Below are 23,158 nucleotides of genomic sequence, written 5' to 3' on the forward strand. Positions count from 1 at the left end.
CTTCTTTGCCACCTCTTGAAGCACCTGTCAAACATGTTTGTGAAGGCTGTATTTTGGGTAAGATGTAGCGTTCTAAATTTCCAAAGGATGGTTCAGTTCGGGCCACATGCAGGTTGCAGCTTGTGCATAGTGATGTTTGTGGGCCCATGCAAACTCCGTCCTTGGGCAATTACCTGTACTTCGTGACTTTCATTGATGATTACTCAAGGCATGCATGGGTATTTCCGCTTAAAGCGAAGTCCGAAGTCTTTATGTGCTTCAAACAATTTCTAGCTATGGCTGAAAATGTCTCGAAATGTACTATGGGCACCCTGCGTTCAGATCGAGGGGGGGAGTATATGTCTCATGAATTTAATGCATTTCTGGCTAGTCGTGGGATAAAACACCAATGTACAGTGCCTTATACGCCTCAGCAAAATGGTGTTGCTGAGAGGAAAAACAGGTCACTGACGGAAATGGCACGATGTATGGTCAAAAGTCAAGCTTTGCTGCATTCTTTTTGGCTCGAGGCCATCATGTGTGCCACTTATGTACTTAACAGGTGTCCTACGAAAGCTTTGCAGTCTATTACTCCATATGAAGCATGGCATGATAGAAAGCCTTCTATTGAGCACATGCGTGTTTTTGGTTGTTTGGCATATGCTTTGGTGCCACAAGTGCAGCCTAGAAAATTGGATGATAAGGCTGTCAAATGTATTTTTGTTGGTTATAGTGCTGAAAGCAAAGGTTACAGGTTGTATCATCCGCAAACAAAACGTATTCTGGTTTCTCGGGATGTAGTGTTTGTGGAAGATTCTGTTCAGCCCTTGCTGTCATGTACTAGAGACAGTAATGTAAGCTCATAGGACATTTATGACACTTTGTTGCCTCTTTTCAGTGGTGGAAATACGAATGTAAGTTCCAATGAGGCAAATGTACAGCCTATGGGGGTTTCTGAAAATGTTCTAGATCAGCCTATTACTGATGTAGATGTACATGATGTACTTGATGAGGAAAGGGCTGAAAATGAGCAAGCTAGAGGTATGCCAAAATGGCTGGAACATATCTTGCATGACAGTAAATTGGATGCACCTTTGTCAAGTCGTACTCGTTCAGGCTCTCGCCATGCATCTTATGCATCAGATTGTTATGCTTTGGCTGTGTCTAGCTTACATGATGTTGAGGAGCCTTTGACTTTTGATGAAGCACAAAATTCAGAAAATTGGATGGCTGCCATGCAATCAGAATATGATGCACTTATAGAAAATGACACATGGACTTTATGTGATTTGCCTCCTGGCAAAAAGGCCATTGGTACGAAATGGGTTTACAAGTTGAAACGCAAGCTGGATGGTGAGATCGATCGCCATAAGGCTCGACTTGTTGCAAAGGGTTATGCACAGCAAAAAAGCATAGATTATGAAGAGACTTTTGCTCCCACTTGTCGTATGACTATTGTGCGTTTTCTATGTGCATTGGCAGCTCATTTTGGTTGGGATGTACATCAATCAGACATTGTTACTGCTTTCTTGAATGGTGACATATTTGAGGAAGTTTATGTAACGCAGCCTCGCGGTTTTATCATAAAAGAACAAGAGGACAAAGTGTGCAAATGTAACAAGGCTTTGTATGGGTTGAAGCAATCTCCTCGTGCTTGGTATGAGAAAGCTGACACTCATTTGGTCAAACAAGGCTTTCGTAACAGTCCAACAGAAAGCACATTGTATGTAAAGCGTGAGGGTGATGTATTTCTCATCGTGGTTCTTTATGTTGATGATTTGTTGATCACTGGACCAAATGAGAGACATATTGCTGAATTTAAGGCTGATTTGAATGCTACTTTCAAGATGAAAGATTTGGGGCTGTTGCATCATTACTTGGGTATACAATTTAAGCAGTGTGATGGTGGTATTGCCTTGTGTCAGAAAAGTTACATAGAGACATTGCTATGTAAGTTTGGACTTGAGGATTGCAAACCTATTGCCACTCCCATGGAAACAGGTTTGAAGTTGAGTCTACATGATGTTGGCGATCCTGCTGATGTCACTCTTTACCAAACTGCTGTTGGCTGCCTCATTTATGTATGCAACACGAGGCCAGATATTCAGTTTGCAGTCTCATAGGTCAGCAAATTTATGCATAGCCCAGGGTCTAAGCATTGGCAAGCTGTCATCAAGAGGATTTTCCGCTACCTTAGTGGCACTTTACATCTTGGCTTGTTTTATCCCAAGGGGGGATCATTGCCGCCAGACTTACATGCTTTTTCGGACTCAGATTGGGCTGGTTGTTTTGACGCGCGAGTGTCCAAAAGTGGTTTTTGTTTCATGCTTGGCAGTTCATGTATATCATGGTTGAGCAAGAAGCAACCTACTGTGGCCACTTCGAGTTGTGAGGCTGAGTACACGACAGTCTTCACAGTTACGGTTGAGTGTGTATTGCTCAGACGCCTTATGGCTGATTTGGGTGTTGGACAGGACACTGCCAACACTATCTACACTGACAGTCAAAGCGCATTGGCAGTTGCGAGGAACCCAGTTTTTCATGCTCGCACAAAGCACATTGAGGTGCATTACCACTATGTCAGGGAGAGGCTCTCAGCAGGAGAGATCAGCTTGGCTTATGTGCCAACACAGGACAACCTTGCAGATCTTTTCACAAAGGCATTGTCTCGTGAGAAGCTTGAAGCTTTCCACAAAGCTTTGGGTTTACTCCCCTTTGTGGATTGATCCTGTCCTCAGGGGATGGTACTTCCCTTTACTCATGTGCCAGTTCTCGTTCACCGCATCACTCCAGGGGGGATTTGTTACCATATACACACACATCACTACCACATGTATACGGTCCTAGTGTGTGAACACACTAGGACCGCCGGAGCATTTTTTCCCACTTTAGGAGGTTTTTTCCCCCGTGCATTGTATATACGCCCATCACTCTAGGGCTATCTATCTTTCCATTGCACACTAAGTAACACACTCTCTATTGTGTGCCTTGAGCTTCCTTCGTCTTCTCCAAGTTGTGTGTGTTTCTCTGCAACCCTAATTCCAACAATTTCTTCTGCTTGTCTTCAAGACAAATCCCGCAAAAGTCAAAGTGATCTTACGATGGCCCTGTCTAACAAAGCTAGAGGGCCTCTAGATTTTTCTAGGTATGGTAAGCTATTGTCGTAAATTCATTAAAGACTACGCTAAGCTTGCAGTACCCATGACACACCAATTAAAAAATCAAGGAAGACCTTCAATTAAGGAGACGACCAACAACATAGCTTTGATACGCTTAAAGTAGCATTATTCATAGTACCCAATTTAGCTATTTTCAATCCTCTCAAACCGTTTGTACTTGGGCAGATGCCAACAACAAAGCTATAGGCGCAATACTCTTACCAGAAGGGAGGCATGTTACCTTTGAAAGTAAGAAACTAGATTCCGCTCGTTAGAATAATTATGCTTATCAGTGCAAAAACTTTACATGCTCTCAAGAAATGGAGACACTAGTAAGGTGCTCACTTTGAGATTGTTTTTTATTACGAAAGCATCAAATGGTTTACTCAACAAAAATATTTGAAGGGATGTAAGGCCAGGTGGGTGAAAATCCTTCACGAGTATGACTGTAAACTAAGATATCGTAAAGGCTAGTACAATGTGGTAATTGATACCTTAAGTCACATGCTTGAGATACATGTGTTTGCATTCACAAAAATTCAGTGTGACTTTTTGCAATATCTTTGAGGAAGTGTGAACATGATCAATCTTACTCCAAGGTGTGGAGTCATGGTACAAAACGAGATCTCGCTAACACTCAAGCCACTGTTCATGATGACTCTACAAAATGTTCGACTTTAACTAGCGATGAACTAAATCAATGGAAACATTTCCCCATCGATAAGGGTTACTTACTCGGAACTCCACAAGGGGAGAGTATGTGTACAGACAGACAATGACATCAAGCACCGAATTCTTTTATGAATATCCTGATAGTCCTAGTGTTGGTCATCCCGGCTACAAAAGACCTATGCACTCGTATGTCAGCAATTCTACTGGCCACAAATCTATAGATACATACAAGGTTATGTAATTCGCTACCAAAAGTACCTGGTTAATAAGGCAAAAAGATTAAAAGCCGGAAGATTGCTTCATCCCCTAGAGATTCCAGATGGAAAATGGGAAAGTATCTCTAGGGATTTTATAGGGGGACTACCAACCACCATATGTGGACATGATTCCATTTGGGTTGGTCTTACCAAAATGTGTAGGTTTATTCCTACAAAGACTATAATAAAAACCCCAAAATTAGCATGGCTATTTGTGGAGAACCTTTACAAGGTGTATGGTTTACCCACCAACATCGTAAGTGATAAGTTTAATAGCCACTTTTCACAAATTGTATTCCAATTCGGATACAAATAAAATTTAAGTACAATTGATAGCCCTAAGAGTGATGGTCAAATCGAATGTATAAATCAAGTTATAGAAGATATGTTATGAGCCTATGTAAGTAAGAAACAATCAGATTGGGAAGACTAACTCCCAATCTTAGAGTTTGCTTATAATAGTGCTAAACAAATTTCTACAAGGTTCAATCCCTTTATGTTAATGTATGGCTATGAACATCGTTCACCCATCTTGGTAGCTAATGAAAAGATCTCGTAGGGGCTTCCTTCAGAATCATACGTCTGTGTTACGAACTGCTCGTTTGCTTAAAATAGTGCTAAACATGTTTCTACAAGGTTCAATCCCTTTATGTTAATGTAAGGCTGTCAACCTCGTTCACCCATCTTGGAAGCTTATGAAAAGATCAAGCAAGTCAAGGACCTCCTTCAAAATCATGTGTCCGTGTTACGAACTATTTTTTTGAATGTTAAACAAGCCCATGATTGATATAAAAAGTATGCTAATCAGAAATGACGATTGGTTTCTTTTAATAAAGGTGACCAAGTTTTTCTACATGTTCCATAAGTTCTCAAAACTCTCAAGATCAAACGAGTTCCCAAGCTATTGCCTCGATAATGTGGTCTCATGTTACACATTAGTCGTTTGAGGAAACAATCGAGCATAGATGACAATGTTATTGATCCGAACATGTTGATTGATTTTATTAAACCACCAAGTTTGCCTCATGAGATAATGTATTTTGGATTCTCACGTTTTACATGCTAGGCGTCATGTATGCCACCAAGTTTTGGTAAAGTGGAAAGATAAGCCTTAAGAGGGCTCCACTTGGGAAAACATTAGGGTAATTAGACAACGATTTACCACTTTTCTTTTTTTGAGGACAAAAACAGTTCTTCAATGGGGGAGTAGCGTCACGGCAAGGGTCTCGACGTGAGATGAAGGTCTCACAAACACATGGCCACATGGGCAAAGGATCTAAGGCTAGACCTTGCCATGTGGATGATATGCAGAGTCAATGGGGCTTGGATAGAAGGCTATACAAGTAGGAGATTAGCATATCAATTCAGGAAGGCCTCATGAAAAAATTTTGCCCTTGGTTTACTCCCTTGAGAGCTCACTTTTTGATGCACAATCGTACAAGGAAGTCCATCCAACCCGGCCTCAATAAGCAAACAAAACTTGGCCAAAGAGTGAAAGCCATACCCACTTCATAAATGGCCTTCAAAACATCAATAAAAAAACGATTGGCAAAACCCTCAAAAGTCAGCCTAAAAAACATGCAAAAATTGATTGAATACATCAGATAACCCACATTGATACATTCAACCAAAGTGTGCAATTGTTGAGGGGAATATGCTTGCAATGACTAAACAAGGAAGCTCTAGAATGTTTTTGATAGATACACTAGGAGGGCATCTCCTCAAATGAAGTCACGTTTGTTGATGTGCTCTTAATGCATGCAGTCACTCGTGTCTATTGAATGATGGCCAAGTGTACTTTGATAACATGGGCAAAGGACAAGAGATTGCACCAAAGTGTATATGCTTTTTGGGCAAGCAAGGCAATTTGGCAAAGCCATGGGAGCGATTATGATGATGCCATCCTTTGATCATCTTCTAGTTTGGTTTATCTTTAGCTGCTTGTTGAATGGGGCAATGTAAAACTCTAGGCTATTTTAGACAATTGTGGAACATGCTTCTCTCTAAATTCGGTAACATATGTGTGTATTTTGAAAAAGTCAATATGGACTAAAAATTTCAAGTCAAGGTTATTATTTAGGGGTTGTGAGAGGAGATATTATGCTTGACAAGGCTTTGGTTGACACGTATGTCAAGATTCTTAGTCGAAAGCTGGTGAGAAAGAATGTGGTACACTTTCGAATGTTGAATTATTAGTCAAAGCTGGCGAGAAAAAAGTCATGCTTGACATTTCTTTAGCCAACAAATATGCCAAGATGCAATCTCTTAGGATGTACGATTGTAGGATATGCCCAATAGGGCACGCGAAGGAAGCTCTTGGAGAATTTCAATGAATGCAGAGGGAGGGGTCCTTTTTAGATGTAGTCCCTTGGAGTGCAGTTTTAGGAGGCTATGCCCAACAAGGCACGCCACATTAGCTTTGTAGTAGTGAAAGGGAATTTCTACAAGTGTCACTTTTCTCAATGTGCTCAATGCATGTACATACTCAAGTGTGGTGCTTTCTTTATAGTGCAAAGTGTCTTCAAGAAGCTGTAATACCCAATGTTCTTGATGTTGAGATGTCGTCACTTAGATTGCATTCATTGCATAAAACTTGAACTATTCTCAACACATGTAGATTACGAATACTATGTTAATGCATGACCAAAAGCATCAATCGTTAAATTTTCAACCTTGTATGCTTGATATAATTAGAAGTAAGTCTACAAAATTGCCAAGATACAAAGCACATTGCTAGACAAATGTTAAGAGCACACAAGGTCAAATGTAGTTGGATACATGGGTGCTAGAGGGGCAGTTGGAGAGAGAAGAAGCAAGTCAAAGAGGACATCTTCTTGGGTGGGGGTGAAGAAACCATACCAAAGGATTTAGGATTGTGAGGACCAGTAACTGAGCATGTCGTTCTTCACCCAACTGTACACCTAGGCCTATCTTTACGAGACCCCTGAACTGTGTTCATGCCTAGCTAGTCGTGCTCCCTTGTCCTAGCCTTGTCCTATCATTACTCCCCCCTTGCAGGAGAGTTATATCCTCAAAAACATCGATGCAATAACTTTTCTCGAGAACATCAATGTTTCCCTTATCTAAACCAGCCTTAGGTCAACCGATTCATGTGGTAATTACCAAAGTTGGTACTCATGTGCATAACTATTTTCTCATAGCAATAACAGAACTGAAACATTGCAATCCATATCTTTTTAAGAGACTATTCCTTGATTCAAAAGGAACCTCTAACTAGTTCTCATACTGGTAGTTGAGCCTACCTCAAGTGAGATGCCCAAACCGAGCTAATTGATTACTCCTAGTTCATAACTAAGTGCATAGCCTATCTCAAGTGAGACTCTCTAACTGGGCAAACTTTTTACTCCTCTTCTCAAGAAATTCCTTCTTAAAACTAGAATGCTTCTTACTAATGTAAATAGGTAAGGGCATGATGACTTGCTTGTGACACTCAACAAAAGGTTGGTGCCCTGTGTCTAAGTCCATGGGTACATTTACCCTTTACATGCGTAGTAAATTCCTCAACTAGTGTTGTTGATTGTAGAAGACGAAGAGCCTTCTGTGGAGTATTTGTGCTTAATATAGCAAGATCCCTGAAATTCTTAACTCCACAATCTGATGGATTTTGTAGTGTGCCCAATCATGGATGCACCAAAATTGCACCTACATCAATTTGCTTAAACTGTGTGCTTGTACGGCTGCACATTGCTGCTAACGTCATACTTCACACTCATAGTGTCTTGATATAATGAAGCCGGATCTGGATTTTTACATCTCCCAAGGCATTACACTCTCACTGTTGCACATTGCCTCTAGTTTGAATAGAAAAAGGTGATCTAAAATGGGACTAAGCTATCATCAAATGACACACACGTAGGGTTCCGAAACATTAATGCACGTAAAAAAAAAACTAGCAACACAATTGTACTTGCTTGTAGCCCTACAAGAAGCGTAATATTTTTTTAAAAGCAAAATCAATGCTAAACAATGAATTGAAAACACATGTACTACACACTCTTAGTGACATCTACTGCATACTTTTATTAAAAATTAATGATCATACATTGCTCCAAAGAGAGACATCAAAAACTTAGCTTCAAAAGAGATGGCAGAACTAGTAGTACTTGTTTACTTGAGCACCCCAAAGAAGCCTTTGCTTGAGGCAAGAAAGTGTGTCTGAACACAAGCCTTGAAAAAAATGTAGCAAATTTGATGACCTTCAATGAAAAATCTTGAAATGGATCTCAGTCAAGAATCGGTCGCAGAAGCATGTTTTGAATGCTCGTGCATGTGAGGAAAAAATCTCTTCAAAAGCTTCCAACATAAAGTTGATGAAATTTGGAGAATATGGAAGCGAGATTGTATCTCAAATTTGATAAACTTTGATGGAAGGCAAGTTGCTCCGATTGGTAAATTTGTATAAATATAGAAATGAAATGTTGAAATTCCATATAGAAGTGAGATCGCATCTAAAATTTGATCAACTTCAATGGAAGGTAAGTTCATCCCATTGACAATTTGTCCAAAATTTGAAGAAAATAATTGTTGAAGTTCAATACTTATCGTGTTGATGAGGCCTCATGACTCGATTGCCAACTTTCTTTGCCAAAGGAATTGTTTTTGCTAGTGGGAGGGGCCCCTTGATGGGGTTGTGGCCACTTGGTACTCAATAACCCAAGGGAGTGCCCAACAATACGAACAAAGCAAAGTTATGGCGTGGCTTGTTGCGTAGACACTAAGGGGTGAGGAAGGTGAGCTAACGCAGAGAAGGTTGGCACCCCATTGCCCCCACCACAAAGGCAAAAAGACTTAGCAAGGCATTGCGCAATGATTTGGGATCAACCGTCGTCTATTTTACGTAGGCCTTGCACCTTCCTTTGTGCAAGCTAGCGGTGGAACACGTTAAGCCCACCACACGTTGAGAGAGAGAGAGAGAGAGAGAGAGAGAGAGAGAGAGAGAGAGAGAGAGAGAGAGAGAGAGAGAGAGAGAGAGAGAGAGAGAGCATATGTCCATGCAAGCCTCATGCAGAACCTCCATGACTCTCCTCTTCCCTAGAACCTCGAGTGCTTTGATGCCTATGTGAGGACTAGGAACTGAGCATGCTATTCTTCAATGAACCATACTCCTCCTAAAGGTAGACCTAGCCTACCTTTAAGAGACCTTTGAACTATGCTCATGCTTAGCTCGCCGTGGCAAGGCTGTGGCCTTTGGGTCCTACCCTTGTCCTAACAGGGACATAGAGAGAGAGAGAGAGAGAGAGAGAGAGAGAGAGAGAGAGAGAGAGAGAGAGAGAGAGAGAGAGAGAGAGAGAGATGGGATTGATAGCCATTGCGTTAGGACAACATGGTGGGGGGCTACTCACTTGCCAATTGTTGGGAGGAGCACTTGCAAGCAAGAAATGGAAATTAGGCATGTAGGGAGGAAAAGCTTCTCTCTCTCTCTCTACTCTCGAGGTCACACAACTCTACTTTTCATCATTCAAATTTAAGCTCCTGTAATTTCAATCATGATATCTATTCAATAATTGGAAGGGTATAACCCATCAAAAGGTTTTAGAACAGATTGAAATTGATATATTTCATTAGCCAAAAAGGCAGACCTAAGTCTAAATAGACCACCACACAATAAAATACAATCGTACAAATATGTTCAAAAAATTAAACTAACCCAATTCCAGTCTTTCTTATGGTTGTTTTAAGAGGGACATGGATTAAAGTTGAAACTCCACGATCCCAACCTACCATATAAACTATCAAGTTAGCAAGGTAGCACACTTTGATGAAAAGAAAGCACAAATCTCTCTTTCTCTCTCGTATATATGTGGTCCCTTGGGATTCTTCCCATGACGTTTAACCTCTACTCTCTCTTCTCTCTCTCCTCTCCCTACACAACTCTCTCATTTTTGGCATCTCTCTTTCCCTCCTCTAAATCATCTCCTTCCAAAGCAAGAGATTTATATGTTAGACACCATCAGCATCCCAGCATCTAGGACCTAGTCAAAAGCATCAATCTACAAAGCTATCAGTATGTCCTAACGATTTCAAGAAATTCTGAATAAAAGCGAATCTTCAGGAGATGCCGGCAAAAGTGTCGAGAAAAAAATGAAGGCGGAGAGCAGCGCGCATTTTGAAAATCCAAATAGAAACACATTGTTTAGTTGCTCTACTCGAGTCTCAATGCAATGCACTCTAGTTGCCCACTTCACTGTCCGTTGGTACTTTTAAGAATTTGCGTCCACCCAACAGACAACCCGAATTGGCGGGAAGGGTCTCTCTGCTCCTCCAACTACGCCTGCGACTGAAGCATCATGGGAATCAAGGTAGAGCTCTGTCACTCGCAGCTTGTGAACGTATTTCCCTACCCACTATTTTGATGTTGCTGCGTATGTAGGGTTTGACGAAGCTTTTGTCGGACAACGCCCCTAGCTGCATGAGTGAGCAGAAATTTGAGAGCTACTTTGGCCGAAAAATTGCTATTGATGCTAGCATGAGCATCTATCAATTCCTGGTACGTACCCCCTTTCTTCCAGCACACACACACACACACACACACACACAGAGAGAGAGAGAGAGAGAGAGAGAGAGAGAGAGAGAGAGAGAGAGAGAGAGAGAGAGAGAGAGAGAGAGAGAGAGAGAGAGAGAGAGATGTCAATATTTTATCCAAGAGATGCTTGCCACATGTCAAATTCCACGTAGTTTTTGCCTACAAAAACTACTTCAAATCTCTGCATAAACTTCAAAGTTTGTTCTCATTTTTGTATGTTTCATGCTGTTGATTCTCTTTTCACTGCAAGTTCTTTGTAGAAACAAAATCAAAATTTGATTTCTTAGAGAAGTCTACTGCCGTCTCCTTTCTTCTTTTGACAATTTTTTGTACCATCACGAGGAATTCAATAATCACTAGATCTACTTAGGCTTTTAGGGCTGGTTCCATCGGTTTTGCTTCTCCTTCTACATAATTTTTGTTGTTTTGGTTTTTATCATTCTATCACCTATGCATGTAAATGTCGGCTTGTTGTACATAGTAATGCTCTAGGGTTTCTCCTAAATAATTTCTTTCAAGTACCTAGGACAAATCACCAGGGAAGTACCTAAGCTGCAAGCATTCTATGGGGCAGTCACTTTTGTGCTCATCCAGTCATAGTTATTGGTGCAATGTCAAGCTTGTTTCCCATACACATTCTCTCTCATTGTGGATGTTTTTGTGATCAGGTGTCTCGTGTGTATGCATTTTTGCTCTGCGCTTTTGACATGCTATGGTACTTGATTCAAAAGCTTTGACATGGAGGATGTGAAGGCTTGAGATAGGCCCTCTTGCTGGCGAGAGAGGCTTTCAGAGGCCGAGCAGATCAGATCAGAATTCATTGGGGTGGAAGGATCACTGTATAGGGCAGCCATGCTGGATAGGTTGGCTGAGCTGGTGGTTTCAACAGAGTGAGGCTGAGTCAGTTGCTACTATTTGCATCATTGGTGGCAGAGCAATGTAAGGGTTGAAATATCCAAGGTACTTGACTTTTCAATACTTGGACCTCGCCTCGTAGGGTTAGTGCGGGTGTGTGAAGAGTTTCCCAGTATCTACCAGGAGCACACGGGTTTTTTTTGTAGGTAGTCGTACCTGTACTGCCTGTTGAGCATGTATTTGTCTGCCTGATAGGCTGGCCAGAGTCTTAAGTGTGTTTTTGTAGGCATGTGTCATAGATAAATGATTTGCATAAATGTGCGACTTGGCATATTTATGACGACATGTGCACATCTAACCCTATGTGTATGTGGACAAGCTGTAACTCCTACTTCTAGGGTTTAGGACAGCCTAGGAAGTGTTCTGGCACCTTTGTGAGCCTCTTCCTAGGACGTGCATGTCCAAGCACTTTAGTTAGTTGCATACCCTCTGATTGCAAAGGATCACCGCAGGTGTCTGCTAGGTGTAGGCACTTGGGAGTGGTTGCATTTAGTACTTCAGTATTTGGCCTAGGTAGTTATAAACATGTGAAGCAACCCTTATTCAATGAATAAGTCATTAATAAGTGACATTTATCATTATTAGTCGTGGGGTATCATTCTGGGCTCTGCTCGACCTAGCCCAAGCTGCACTATATAAGTGACCCCTTGGGTCACACCCCTTGAGCATTCAGTATAGTACCACCCCATGGGCAGCCAGTGCCCAACACCTCAGCAACACTCTAGCATTTTCTACCTTCTCTAGCCTCCTGGTGTTTCCCATCCCCAGCAGCTTTCCTTACCAGCGTTTTTCCATCTACATTTGCTAGATCCATCAGCATCCCAACGGATACACTAGTGTTAGTAACTTAAGCTTCAGACATTAGATCTCAGCCCTAGCATTTCTACATCACAGATCAGCCTCTCAGTTTTCAGCCATAGCCATGTCGAGTTTGCAGATCCAAGCCAGGTCAGCCCTAACGTTTTCAGATTTCAGCCCTTAGCCTCTTAGATCCAAGCATCCATTGCATGATATCTTCAACAACTCAGCATCTAGATACATTGTATCAACATTTGTGCAATCTAAAGCAAATACCTTTCTAGCAATAGAGTGGGGAGCCCTTGGAGGGGGTTTGGGACCTCATCTGGTGTTAGTCTTCTTTCTCTGTCTATCACTCACAGAACCTTCACTCGCAGTATCATTCTCTCCTCTGTGTGTGTGTGTGTGTCTCTCTCTAATGTACATCTCTCATTAAGTAAAAGGAACCTTGTGTACGTACGGAGAGCACTTATCCTGAGCTATCACCTTCAACACTTCCGTTGCACCTAACATTGGTATCAGAGCTCTTTGGTAGTGCTTTGGTAATTCACTTAAGGAAAGAACCTAGAAGAAGAAGAAGAAGAGAATTTTTAACGTCGTGGGAAACTATCCCAAGAGACCTCAAAGATCTATCCGACAAGAGTTGAACTCAAGACTTGTTATTCAAGAGAACCACAATTTTCTTTTTTGCTTGGTCATGATTGGCACGTAACCCAAGAAAAACTTTGGCATTTCGATATCTCTAATGTGTGCTTTGAAGAGTGACATGCATGCAACCTAGGAAAGGTCTTGTCGAGCCTTCCCATAGATCATCACTTCCACTTATTGAGAGCGGACCTTGCACATTGCGGTAGGCCAATTAACGTGAGGTGGGAAAAAGCAACCTTGTGCAAGTGCAAGTGCAAGGTTGCCAAGGGGTGCACCCGTTGGAAGGAGTTGAGCGTGGGTAAAAGAAAAGCCTTGTTAAGCGGTGCAGATTCCAAGCAGTACCAAGGATCTAGTACCACAATACCCAAGTACCTTGGTACCCCAATTTTCAATGCATGGTCATCACTCGAAGTGGAATGCATACTCTGTGTGAAGGTGACCAGTTTGAAGTTGGAGAAGAAGTCTACACAAGGATTGTTGCTTCCGAGACCTCCTCCATCCTTATCCTCGCCACGGATTGCACCAACCTCTACGGAGGCTTTGATGAAGTCAATGGTGGAGATGATGCTACAACAGGAGGCTTAGTGGCTTGTAGTAGAAAGGGAAAGAATGGCTCTAGGGAGGGAACATGAAGCTCAACGTATAGTTGTTGAAGAAAAGAGGGTCGCTATAGAGCTAGAGCATGAGGCCCAGAGAGACCTACACATGCAGGACTTGGTCTACCAGTTCCCCTCTTCGAAGGGTGATCCATCCCAGGCAAACATTGAGTCATTGCGTAGGCTGGGAAGAGACGACAACGACTCCAAGAATCCAATCATTGAGAAGTTGACTTTCAGTATGTATGATGGTAAGATAGATGCCATTGTGATTTTTTCTTGGTTGCATCATTTAACCCTTCCTTTGCTAGTAAAAAGGAAAGAAGCAACGGTAAAGTTTTGACAGTTGCAATGTATTTGTCGGGTGATGCCATTAATTGGTATCAAGCTTGGGAAGAGGCATAAATGGCCGAGCATCTTGAGCGGGCCAAAGGTGGCGTTCCACTGTCTTACAATTGGGCCAACTTCCAAGCTAAGCTCAAGGACCGCTTTATACTACCACAATACTTTGATTGGTTCAAAGAAGATTGGCGAGATCTCAAGCAAAATGGGACTTCTGTTATGTCTTTTTAGATCGTATTTTGCAGATTGGTGTTCAATTGCGTAAGTTAGATAAGGATTGTAATAAGACTTTCCGCTTTGGTTTGGATGAGTATATTAAATATGATATGAAGGTCCTACGCCCTACTGACTACAATGACGTCGTCAAGATCGCACTACAGCAAGAAATGAAGCACAACAAAGGTAAGCTTAAGGAGACGAACAAGTCACCTTCCAATACCTCGCAGAATCAGCATAATGGTAAGAACAATGGTAACTCTTCTTCTTCTCAATCTTCCACTATACCTAAAACACAAAACTCTTCACCTAACAATGATAATAAAGGAAAGGCTATAACTTAGGAAACCTCTATGTTGACTCTTATGGAAAAGCTGCTAAAGGAATAGTTGGAGGTTGGTTGAGTCTCGAAGAAAGAACCGCTTATGGAAAAGAAGGATGATGTTTTCAGTCACATTCAATGTCACACTATCATGAAAAGAGATTGTCCTAAGGAATCTCCTAAGAAAGAACCCACTTGTGAGCAAAGTAGTGTGCCCCAAGTTTTTAATGATCTTGACAAGTCTCTCGTTAAGTGTTATGGTCATGCGAATTGTTAGCTGTCACGTGCGCATTGCCCTTGAGCCACCTGGACAAGCTATGGCTACAAGTCAGCATCAATCTTAGTTAGTATAGCTTAGGATCTAGCTTGGCTCTTTGTGAGCCTCTAGAAGGACGTGCATGATCCGGCAGGTCATAGTTGCATATCCTCACTTGCATAGTATAGTCACTTAAGAGGCATATGGACAGTCACTTAAGCATATAGGCATATGAACAGTCACTGACTTTGACATGACATTTATGAAAAGTAGGTAGGGAAAATGGCTAAAAAACCTATAAAAGAGTCACTTGGCCTTTGGTTTTTAGGACATCAGAACTCAATACCTGCATGGACATCCAACGCCCACAACACCTCAGCACCTAGTGTTTCCATTGCCAACACCCCAACATCATCAACATTTTTGCATCATGTTAGCCTAGCGTATTTGCATCAGATCAGCTTAGCATTTTTGCACCAGATTAGCATAGCGTTTTTTGCAGATCAACCTAGTGTTTTGCATCAACATTCAGCCGTAGCATTGTGCGCATTTTGAAGAACCGTTTTTTGTACATATTGTACATACAGTGATGCCATGGAGTGACATAAGAGTCTTTGTGATTTTATTTTGTGGTCTTTTTAGCTTGCTGTCTCAGGTACATGTACGTGCAAGGCAAGTTGCCTATGTATTGTCGACTGATGGGCCACTGTATGTGCTTGTACGGGTGTTGTTTAAGTTAAAACTTGTATATAAGTGATGTGAATTTTAAGCAAGCAAGAGGCTAGTTTATTATGGTCGTTGTGCCTCCATGCTTGCAGATGTAGTTTTTGGCCCTCGACTAGCCTTCTCCGCTTATAATCGTGCTATGGTTGCATGCTGCTCGTGCCAATTTTGCAGATAGTGATGCATAGATTTGAAATTTGGTGTCTTCAAAACTTTTGTTTCAAAAATTGCAGAGAATTTTTGAGGCTTGAAAGCATCTGTAAAACAGACTTCGACACTCCAAGTTGAGAATCTACCGTGACACCACAAATAAATACTTCAAAACAGTTCACAGTTCACAATTGATTCGACACTGGTCCTGCGGAGTTCTGTGCCTAGAGATAGTGGCCCCAAAGACTGGCGCCCCTTTTCGTATTTCTTTTTGTATTAATCTGTGTTCAAAGTACAAGAGTGCAGGCAGGCGCTCACACTCAGACTCTGCGTCCAGATGCTCCGAGTTATGAGGCCCTGCCCGCATATTTAAAGATTACAAGGGATGCGAAAAGCAGAGTCCCAAAAGCTGTCCCAAAAAGCTTCAAGTTAAAAGCACTTGCCAAAAATAAAGCAAAAGGCTTCTCTCTCTCTTTGAACCTCTTGCATAAAATAAAGCAAAAAGGTTCTCTCTCTCTCTCTCTCTCTCTCTCTCTCTCTCTCTCTCTCTCTCTCTCTCTCTCTCCCCTCTTGCGTAGGAAAAGTAGCCATAAAGCAATTTTGTAAATTGCGTAGCCAAAATCAGCCAGCAAAAAGCAAATTGCCTCTGCTGTTGCCACATCAGCATCTCCGCAAATTCCGGGTGTCCGTACGATTGCCACGTGTCAGTCCTGCCGGAATTTCCGCAGCCACGTTAGCTTTTCAGATCATTTCCATTTCCCGAAGTGTGTGTATACACATGGATAGCTAGCCATGTCACCAGTTTGTGACATACCCCCCTCTTGAAAGCATTGTAATCGCCCTTGATTACGTCTGCAAAACAGCCACAAGCCGTAAACTGCCTTAATAGACACTGACTGTTAGTACCGACGTACTAAGAACACACATCTAGCACATGTACCAATCGACAGTCACATCACACGACATCACAGGATATCACTCGACATCACATGACCAATCACATTCAACATTCATTCGGATCTTAGAGCATGATTTATCGGCAATGCAGTTAGCAATTGCATCTAGATCCACTGAGGAACTCTTAGATGCTCGATTTACTAACCCCTATTGCAACCATGTCTATTCGAGATCATTCAGACCAAAATCCTGCAGTCATTTCGTCTATCAGTTCCAAAAGGCATCACCAAAAACTCAAATAACCCAAAAGTCGTCCGAAAGATTGTCTTGTAGACGTCTCTCGGCACAATTCGGATATGATGATATCCACTTTTCAAGTCGATCTTGCTAAAGCACGAGGATCCCTGAAGTCGGTCAAGTATATCATTGATTCTAGGAATCGGAAATCTGTTCTTGATTGTGATTTTGTTGAGAGCTCTATAATTGATGCACATTCTCCAAGATCTGTCTTTCTTCAAAACCAACAACACTGGAGAGCAGTACGGTTAAGTACTAGGTTGGACAAGACCCTTTTCCAAGAGGTCTTTCACTTGGTTCATAATCTCTTCGTTCTGGGCTCGGCTCATGCAGTAAGGTGGCCGGTTCGATGGTGTGCTTCCAGGTATAAGATCAATCTTTAGGACGAGCGGGTGGTAACTCGCATGGCAGGCCCTCTGAGAAGCAATCGGCATGAGAGGAGAAAATCTTGGCGTTCTTTATCAAGTTCAGACATATTTGTCCTATCCACATCACTCAAAAGATCGAGTAAACAAACAGACTGGATTTCATTAATTTAGAAATGGCCAAAGCCGATACAATAGGGACAGACTCGCCCTTAAGTTTTATATCGAGTACAATGGTTCTGTCCTTCTCTGTGGTCAATGTCGCTTTCCTCGCCCGATAGTTGACCATGGCGTTGTTCTTGAATTCCCAAGAGGACATCACAACCTTCCAAAGGCATTATGTAAAAGTCCTCATGCCCCAAATGTTAGGTGCAGCGGAATGAATGTTTGAACTTTGCTCAAGATGAGTGCTCCGAACTGTGCTCAAGGTTCCTTTTTGTTCTTATGGAAGGGAGAGCCTTCTGTTCTTAATGAGAGTGCAATGATCACGAACAAAGTGAGTGGACACTGTGCGTGCAAGTGTATGAGACTGAGAGATAGAGAGAGAAGAGAGATACGACACCAGAGACGTAAAACCCTCCTCCGAAGGCACCACTCGTCGGCGAGAGCGGTCTACTATTGATTGCACAAACTGTTACAATGGGGATGCATGTGACTGATGCAAGTCTAGGCTATGTCGACGACGACGATGACGAGGCCGACACTAGGGCTGAAAGCTGAAGGTCTTTATCTGCTGTCCAAAAACGCTATGGGCTGAAATCTGATGTTGCCGAAAACGCTATGGAAAACGCTGAATTTTTTGGTCTTTATGGCTGAAAATCTGCATCTACTGTAGGGCTGAAAACTGATGTTCTTTGGGCTGAATCTGCTGGTCTTTTAGGGCTGAATCTGCAGGTCTTTAGGGCTGAATTTGCTGTTGCTTCCTTGCTGAAAAACGCCAGCCAGAAGTGAGGGCGATCTGGGTTGAAAAACGCTAGGGCTGCAATCTGGAAACGCTAGGTGTTGGGACTTCTTGCGGTGAAGATTTGCTGCAACCGCTATGTATCTGTGATGCTAGGCGATGAAGAAGATAAAAAACGCTAGGAGGCTGTGGAGGTGGAATCGCCTAGGTTGATGGGTTCTTCTTGTTTGGAGGGGGAACCACCAAGGGGGTCTTGCTTGAGAAGTTGCTTGTTGAGCTTGGGCTCCTACTGCCTCTTCTGCCATTTAGTGCTAGTCTAGGTTTGCTTATCTACAAACTTACTCAATTTGCCCTACCTACTTTCCAACAAAAGTCACTTAAAAATAATAAGTGAAAAATGTCAAAAATAGGGCAAATAGGTTAAATGCACTGGAAAATTCCCATGAAGGATTTTGATGGGAATGCTTATGATCATGCTGTGTGCAACCAGAGGATATGCATCTACACTATTGGGCATGCACGGTCTACGAATAGACTCACAAAAGTGCCAGATCACTTCTAATCTAGATTGATTGGATTGATTGAACCTTGGTCATGCTGTAGCTTGTCCACGGACACATAGGGTTGGATGTGTCACGTGACATCCCCTCCTTTCAAAGTGAGGTACTGATACTGAACTGTATGGCGTCGAGGGAGATTGCCAACAACATCCGGAATCCTGGAAGTGACTCTTTCCCGGCCCACTCTGATGTGTGGGTCGTGCTGTACTTGAACTTCATAAAGGTCTGCGACGCTTGCTTCTCTGGGCCGCGCCGAAAGCGACACAAAGTCTTCTCAGGATCCTTCAATGCTTCAACTTCGTCGCGAATCATGCTTCTTTCTTCTTCAAGAATCTCCATGGCTGAAAATTCTTGAAACCACTTCCAACACAAAACCATGAACATACCCATTCCATGTAAAGCGAGTGGAAAAAATCTTGTCTTCCTCAAAGATTGTGCATGCAATGTAGATGAACATAGAGACGGAGTGACAAACCGTTTATCAAACACATGCAAACAATGAGATCGAATCTTTTCTTTCTGATCTAAATCAATCAATTGTGGCAAGTCACAACGGAAATTCCCATGCTTGGAGCTCATACTTTTAGCCTACAAATGTGTCATGCCAACGAAGAGACATGGAATGTGACTTCCTTGAATGCATACTTTTCAGCTTTTCATGAACAATCGGCATACATTCGCGCTCATTCATGAGTGAAACGTGCTCAACGTACAATATGTCATGCCTAGGAAAAGGGATCACATAAAGACACTGACTAAAATACAGGAAACGATCATGAACGAAACACTCGAACAATGCGTGCTGATGAATCATTCGAACACATAGTACTTCCTGCAAGGGTTCTTTGGACCTAGGCTCGAGAGCCAAGATTGGTTCTTCCTGAGGGGGTTCTTTGGACCTAGGCTTGAGAGCCAAGATCGATCCTTCGTGATTGATCGAATCTGCAACGAGGTTAGCTTCGCTAGAAAAAGCATCAACTAACTCATCATCCTTGTGAACAATCACGTCATCTTTATGCAAATCATCATGCTTGTGAGAAATCACATCTTGATCATGCAAATCATTATGCTTGTCATTGTCATCCAAATCATCATGCTCATCATTATCATTCAAATCATCATGCTTATCATCATACAAATCATTGTCATTCAAATCATCATGCAAATCATATGTATCATGCTGTGGAGAAGAAGAGACGGAGAGAGTCTCCTTTTCCCGAATCTCTTGCATCTGTGCCTGCACAATAGAAAAGAGTCGCCACAACTCTTTCATGTTTTTGTCGCCCTTCTCTTGTCTTGCTTTGTTCTAGCGGTCATATTCTGCTTGTCTTTCGTTGTTCTCGCGATCCAATTTGGCTTGACTTTCTTTGGCTTCCAAGCATGCTTGCTCGCGCTTACGCGCTATGGCTGTCATTCTTTCTTGGTGTTCGCGCTCCATTTCTGCTTTTCTTTCTTCTCTTCTTGCTTCGCGTTCTAACTTCCTTTTCATAAACATATGGTCCAAAGCCTCCATAGGAGTTAGTGCAATCCTTGGTGTAGATGGGGAAGGGGGAGGGTCGGAAAAACCTCCTGGTGGGGAAAATTCTTCTTCGCCTCTCTCACGCTCATCACCTCTCAGCGAAGTATCCATTCTGCTTCGAGTGATGACCATCCACTGAAGCCTTGGGTTCTTGTGGTCTTGGGTTCTCAAGTTCACGAGGAACTTGGGTTCTTGAGGTTCTTGCGGGTCTCGAGGTTCTTCTTTCGCTTGCAATCTGTGTTAGAGAAGGATCTTCTCTTCACCCGAGTTCTGCTCTTTGCCGCGGGCGCACCCCTTGGCGGCCTTGTGCTCACACCAAGGTTGCTTTTTCTCACCTCACGTCGATTGGCCGGCCGCTAAGTGCACGGTCCGCTCTCAAAGAGTGAAAAGAGGCACAAGGGGAGGTTGGACAAGCCCTTCTTTCTTGGGATTCCCGTCACTCTTCAAAAACACGATTAGGAGTTGACACGCCCAAGCGAACTTTGGTTCGTACGACGGCAACAAGCAAAAAAAATTCTTGTGATTCTTGTGGTTCTTTCCTCGAGTGATACAGAACACTGCCAAAGCTCTGATACCAATGTAAGGTGCAGCGGAATGAATGTTTGAACTTTGCTCAAGATGAGTGCTCCGAACTGTGCTCAAGGTTCCTTTTTGTTCTTATGGAAGGGAGAGCCTTCCATTCTTAATGAGAGAGTGCAATGATCACGAACAAAGTGAGTGGACACTGTGCGTGCAAGTGTATGAGACTGAGAGATAGAGAGAGAAGAGAGATACGACACCAGAGACGTCGTAAAACCCTCCTCCGAAGGCCCCACTCATCGGCGAGAGTGGTCTACTAATGATTGCACAAATTGTTACAATGGGGATGCATGTGACTGATGCAAGTCTAGGCTATGTCGACGACGACGATGACGAGGCCGACACTAGGGCTGAAGGCTGAAGGTCTTTATTTGCTGTCCAAGAACGCTATGGGCTCAAATCTGATGTTGCCGAAAACGCTATGGAAAACGCTGATTTTTTTGGTCTTTATGGCTGAAAATCTGCATCTACTGTAGGGCTGAAAACTGATGTTCTTTGGGCTGAATTTGCTGGTCTTTTAGGGCTGAATCTGCAGGTCTTTAGGTCTGAATTTGCTGTTGCTTCCTTGTTGAAAAACGCCAGCTAGAAGTGAGGGCGATCTGGGTTGAAAAACGCTAGGGCTGCAATCTGGAAACGCTAGGTGCTGGGACTCCTTGCGGTGAAGATCTACTGCAACCGCTATGTATCTGTGATGCTAGGCAATGAGGAAGATCAAAACCGCTAGGAGGCTGTGGAGGTGGAATCGCCTAGGTTGATGGGTTCTTCTTGCTTGGAGGGGGAACACCAAGGTGGTCTTGCTTGAGAAGTTGCCTGTTGAGCTTGGGCTCCTGCTGCCTCTTCTGCCATTTAGTGCTAGTCTAGGTTTGCTTATATACAGACTTACTCAATTTGCCCTACCTACTTTCCAACAAAAGTCACTTAAAAATAATAAGTGAAAAATGTCAAAAATAGGGAAAATAGGCTAAATGCATTGGAAAATTCCCGTGACGGATTTTGGGAATGCTTATGATCATGCTGTGTGCAACCAGAGGATATGCATCTACACTAAGTGATTGGGCATGCACGGTCTACGAATAGACTCACAAAAGTGCCAGATCACTTCTAATCTAGATTGACTGGACTGACTGAACCTTGGTCATGTTGTAGCTTGTCCACGGACACATAGGGTTGGATGTGTCACGTGACACCAAATACCCCTGACAATGCATATGTCCTTGTCGGGTGCCACTAGAACTGCCTTTGCAAGTGGTCCTATCCGATCGGGAGTGATCTCGAGCCGCGCCGCCAATTCTGTTGAAATGAAGTTGGCCTTGGCTCCTCCGTCAAAGAAGATCAGGGCTTCTTGGTCTTTCACTTTGCCCTAAGCTCGGCAAAGTTCTGTACTCTCGTCCATCGTGCTGGGGTCAGTACCCACGCAATCTGGAACCAGTCCTGTTTTCATCTTGCCTTTTCTTCCACGGTCCTTAGCTGCTCTCTAACTCTCATGCCTTTTGTCATCCTTGGCGTTTCTATTCTTTCTGTGCCTTTTTAGGGCACTTCGCGGAGATATGCCCAGTTTCCCCGCATCCAAAGCACTTCCCCTCCTTTATGTAGCGAGCCCGCTCTTGAGGAGTAAGTTTGGGTTGTGCATCCTTTTCTTTCTGTTCTGGGTTGCTCTTTCTCTTTCTACTTTCATTTTTCGAAGTCTGTTCGGCTCTTTGCGTCATGATCTCATCTGTGGGGTAGGTCAGACTGCCAGAGTGAATGGCTAAACCTCATTTCGCATGACTCATCAACTCCTGAATGGAAGCTGACTTTTGTTCTAAGCAGTGATCTCGGATCTCTGTAGGAAGACCCAAGGTAAACCGCTTAATGTGTTCCTTGAACGAGATCTTCTTAAATGAAGAGGCGGGTAGAAAAGAGCTCTAGAATCTCTCGCAATAAGCGTCCACTGTGTCCTTCTTGGTCATTCGAAGATGGTTCCAAGCAATTCGTATGTTGCGTTCATACTCTCGAGTCAGCCAAGAAGAAATAAAAAGCCTTTTGAATTTCAACCATTTAATTGGCGTTGTCTTGTCTAATAGAAGCGTGGACCACCAAGTTCGAGCATTCCCCTTAAAGTAAGAGGCAGCTCTCCGAATCTTAGAGTGCTCTGTTTTTCAGATCATTTCCATTTCCCAGGGTGTGTGTATACACATGGGCAGCTAGCCACGTCACCAGTTTGTGACAGCATCCCTTTGGAGTTGTGGCTTGGAAGATACAATTTGTTTCCTATAGAGTATGTCACGTGCACATCTAACCCTATGTGTATGTGGACAAGCTACTTCATGACAAGGGTTCAGTTAGCTTAGGAAGTGTTCTGGCACCTTTATGAGTCTGTTCGCAGACCGTGCATGTCCAAACACTTAAGAGTAGTTGCATTTCCTCTGGTTGCACACAGCATGATCATCAGATTACAGTCAGTACCCATTAGGAGCATTTTATA

General features: G+C 42.8%; 1 protein-coding gene across 4 annotated transcripts in view; it reads left to right on the forward strand.

The window, feature by feature from the left end:
- Window positions 1-10,173: 10,173 nt before the first annotated feature.
- Window positions 10,174-23,158, forward strand: part of LOC147420128 (5'-3' exonuclease family protein) — a 73,005-nt gene continuing 60,020 nt past the window's right edge. Inside the window, exons 1-2 of one of the 4 annotated variants that reach the window (XM_086504388.1) lie at window positions 10,174-10,386; window positions 10,458-10,574. In XM_086504388.1, the coding sequence (XP_086360514.1) occupies window positions 10,375-10,386; window positions 10,458-10,574 (129 nt within the window). In that variant the 5' untranslated portion in view covers window positions 10,174-10,374. Of the gene's footprint in view, window positions 10,387-10,457; window positions 10,575-11,278; window positions 11,571-23,158 lie in introns of those variants that run through there. The other 3 variants (XM_086504389.1, XM_086504390.1, XM_086504391.1) reach the window with 3 other exon arrangements.

The sequence above is a fragment of the Adiantum capillus-veneris genome, chromosome 28 (assembly GCF_014529385.1).
Source record: "Adiantum capillus-veneris isolate H3 chromosome 28, ASM1452938v2, whole genome shotgun sequence".
Lineage (NCBI taxonomy): Eukaryota > Viridiplantae > Streptophyta > Polypodiopsida > Polypodiales > Pteridaceae > Adiantum > Adiantum capillus-veneris.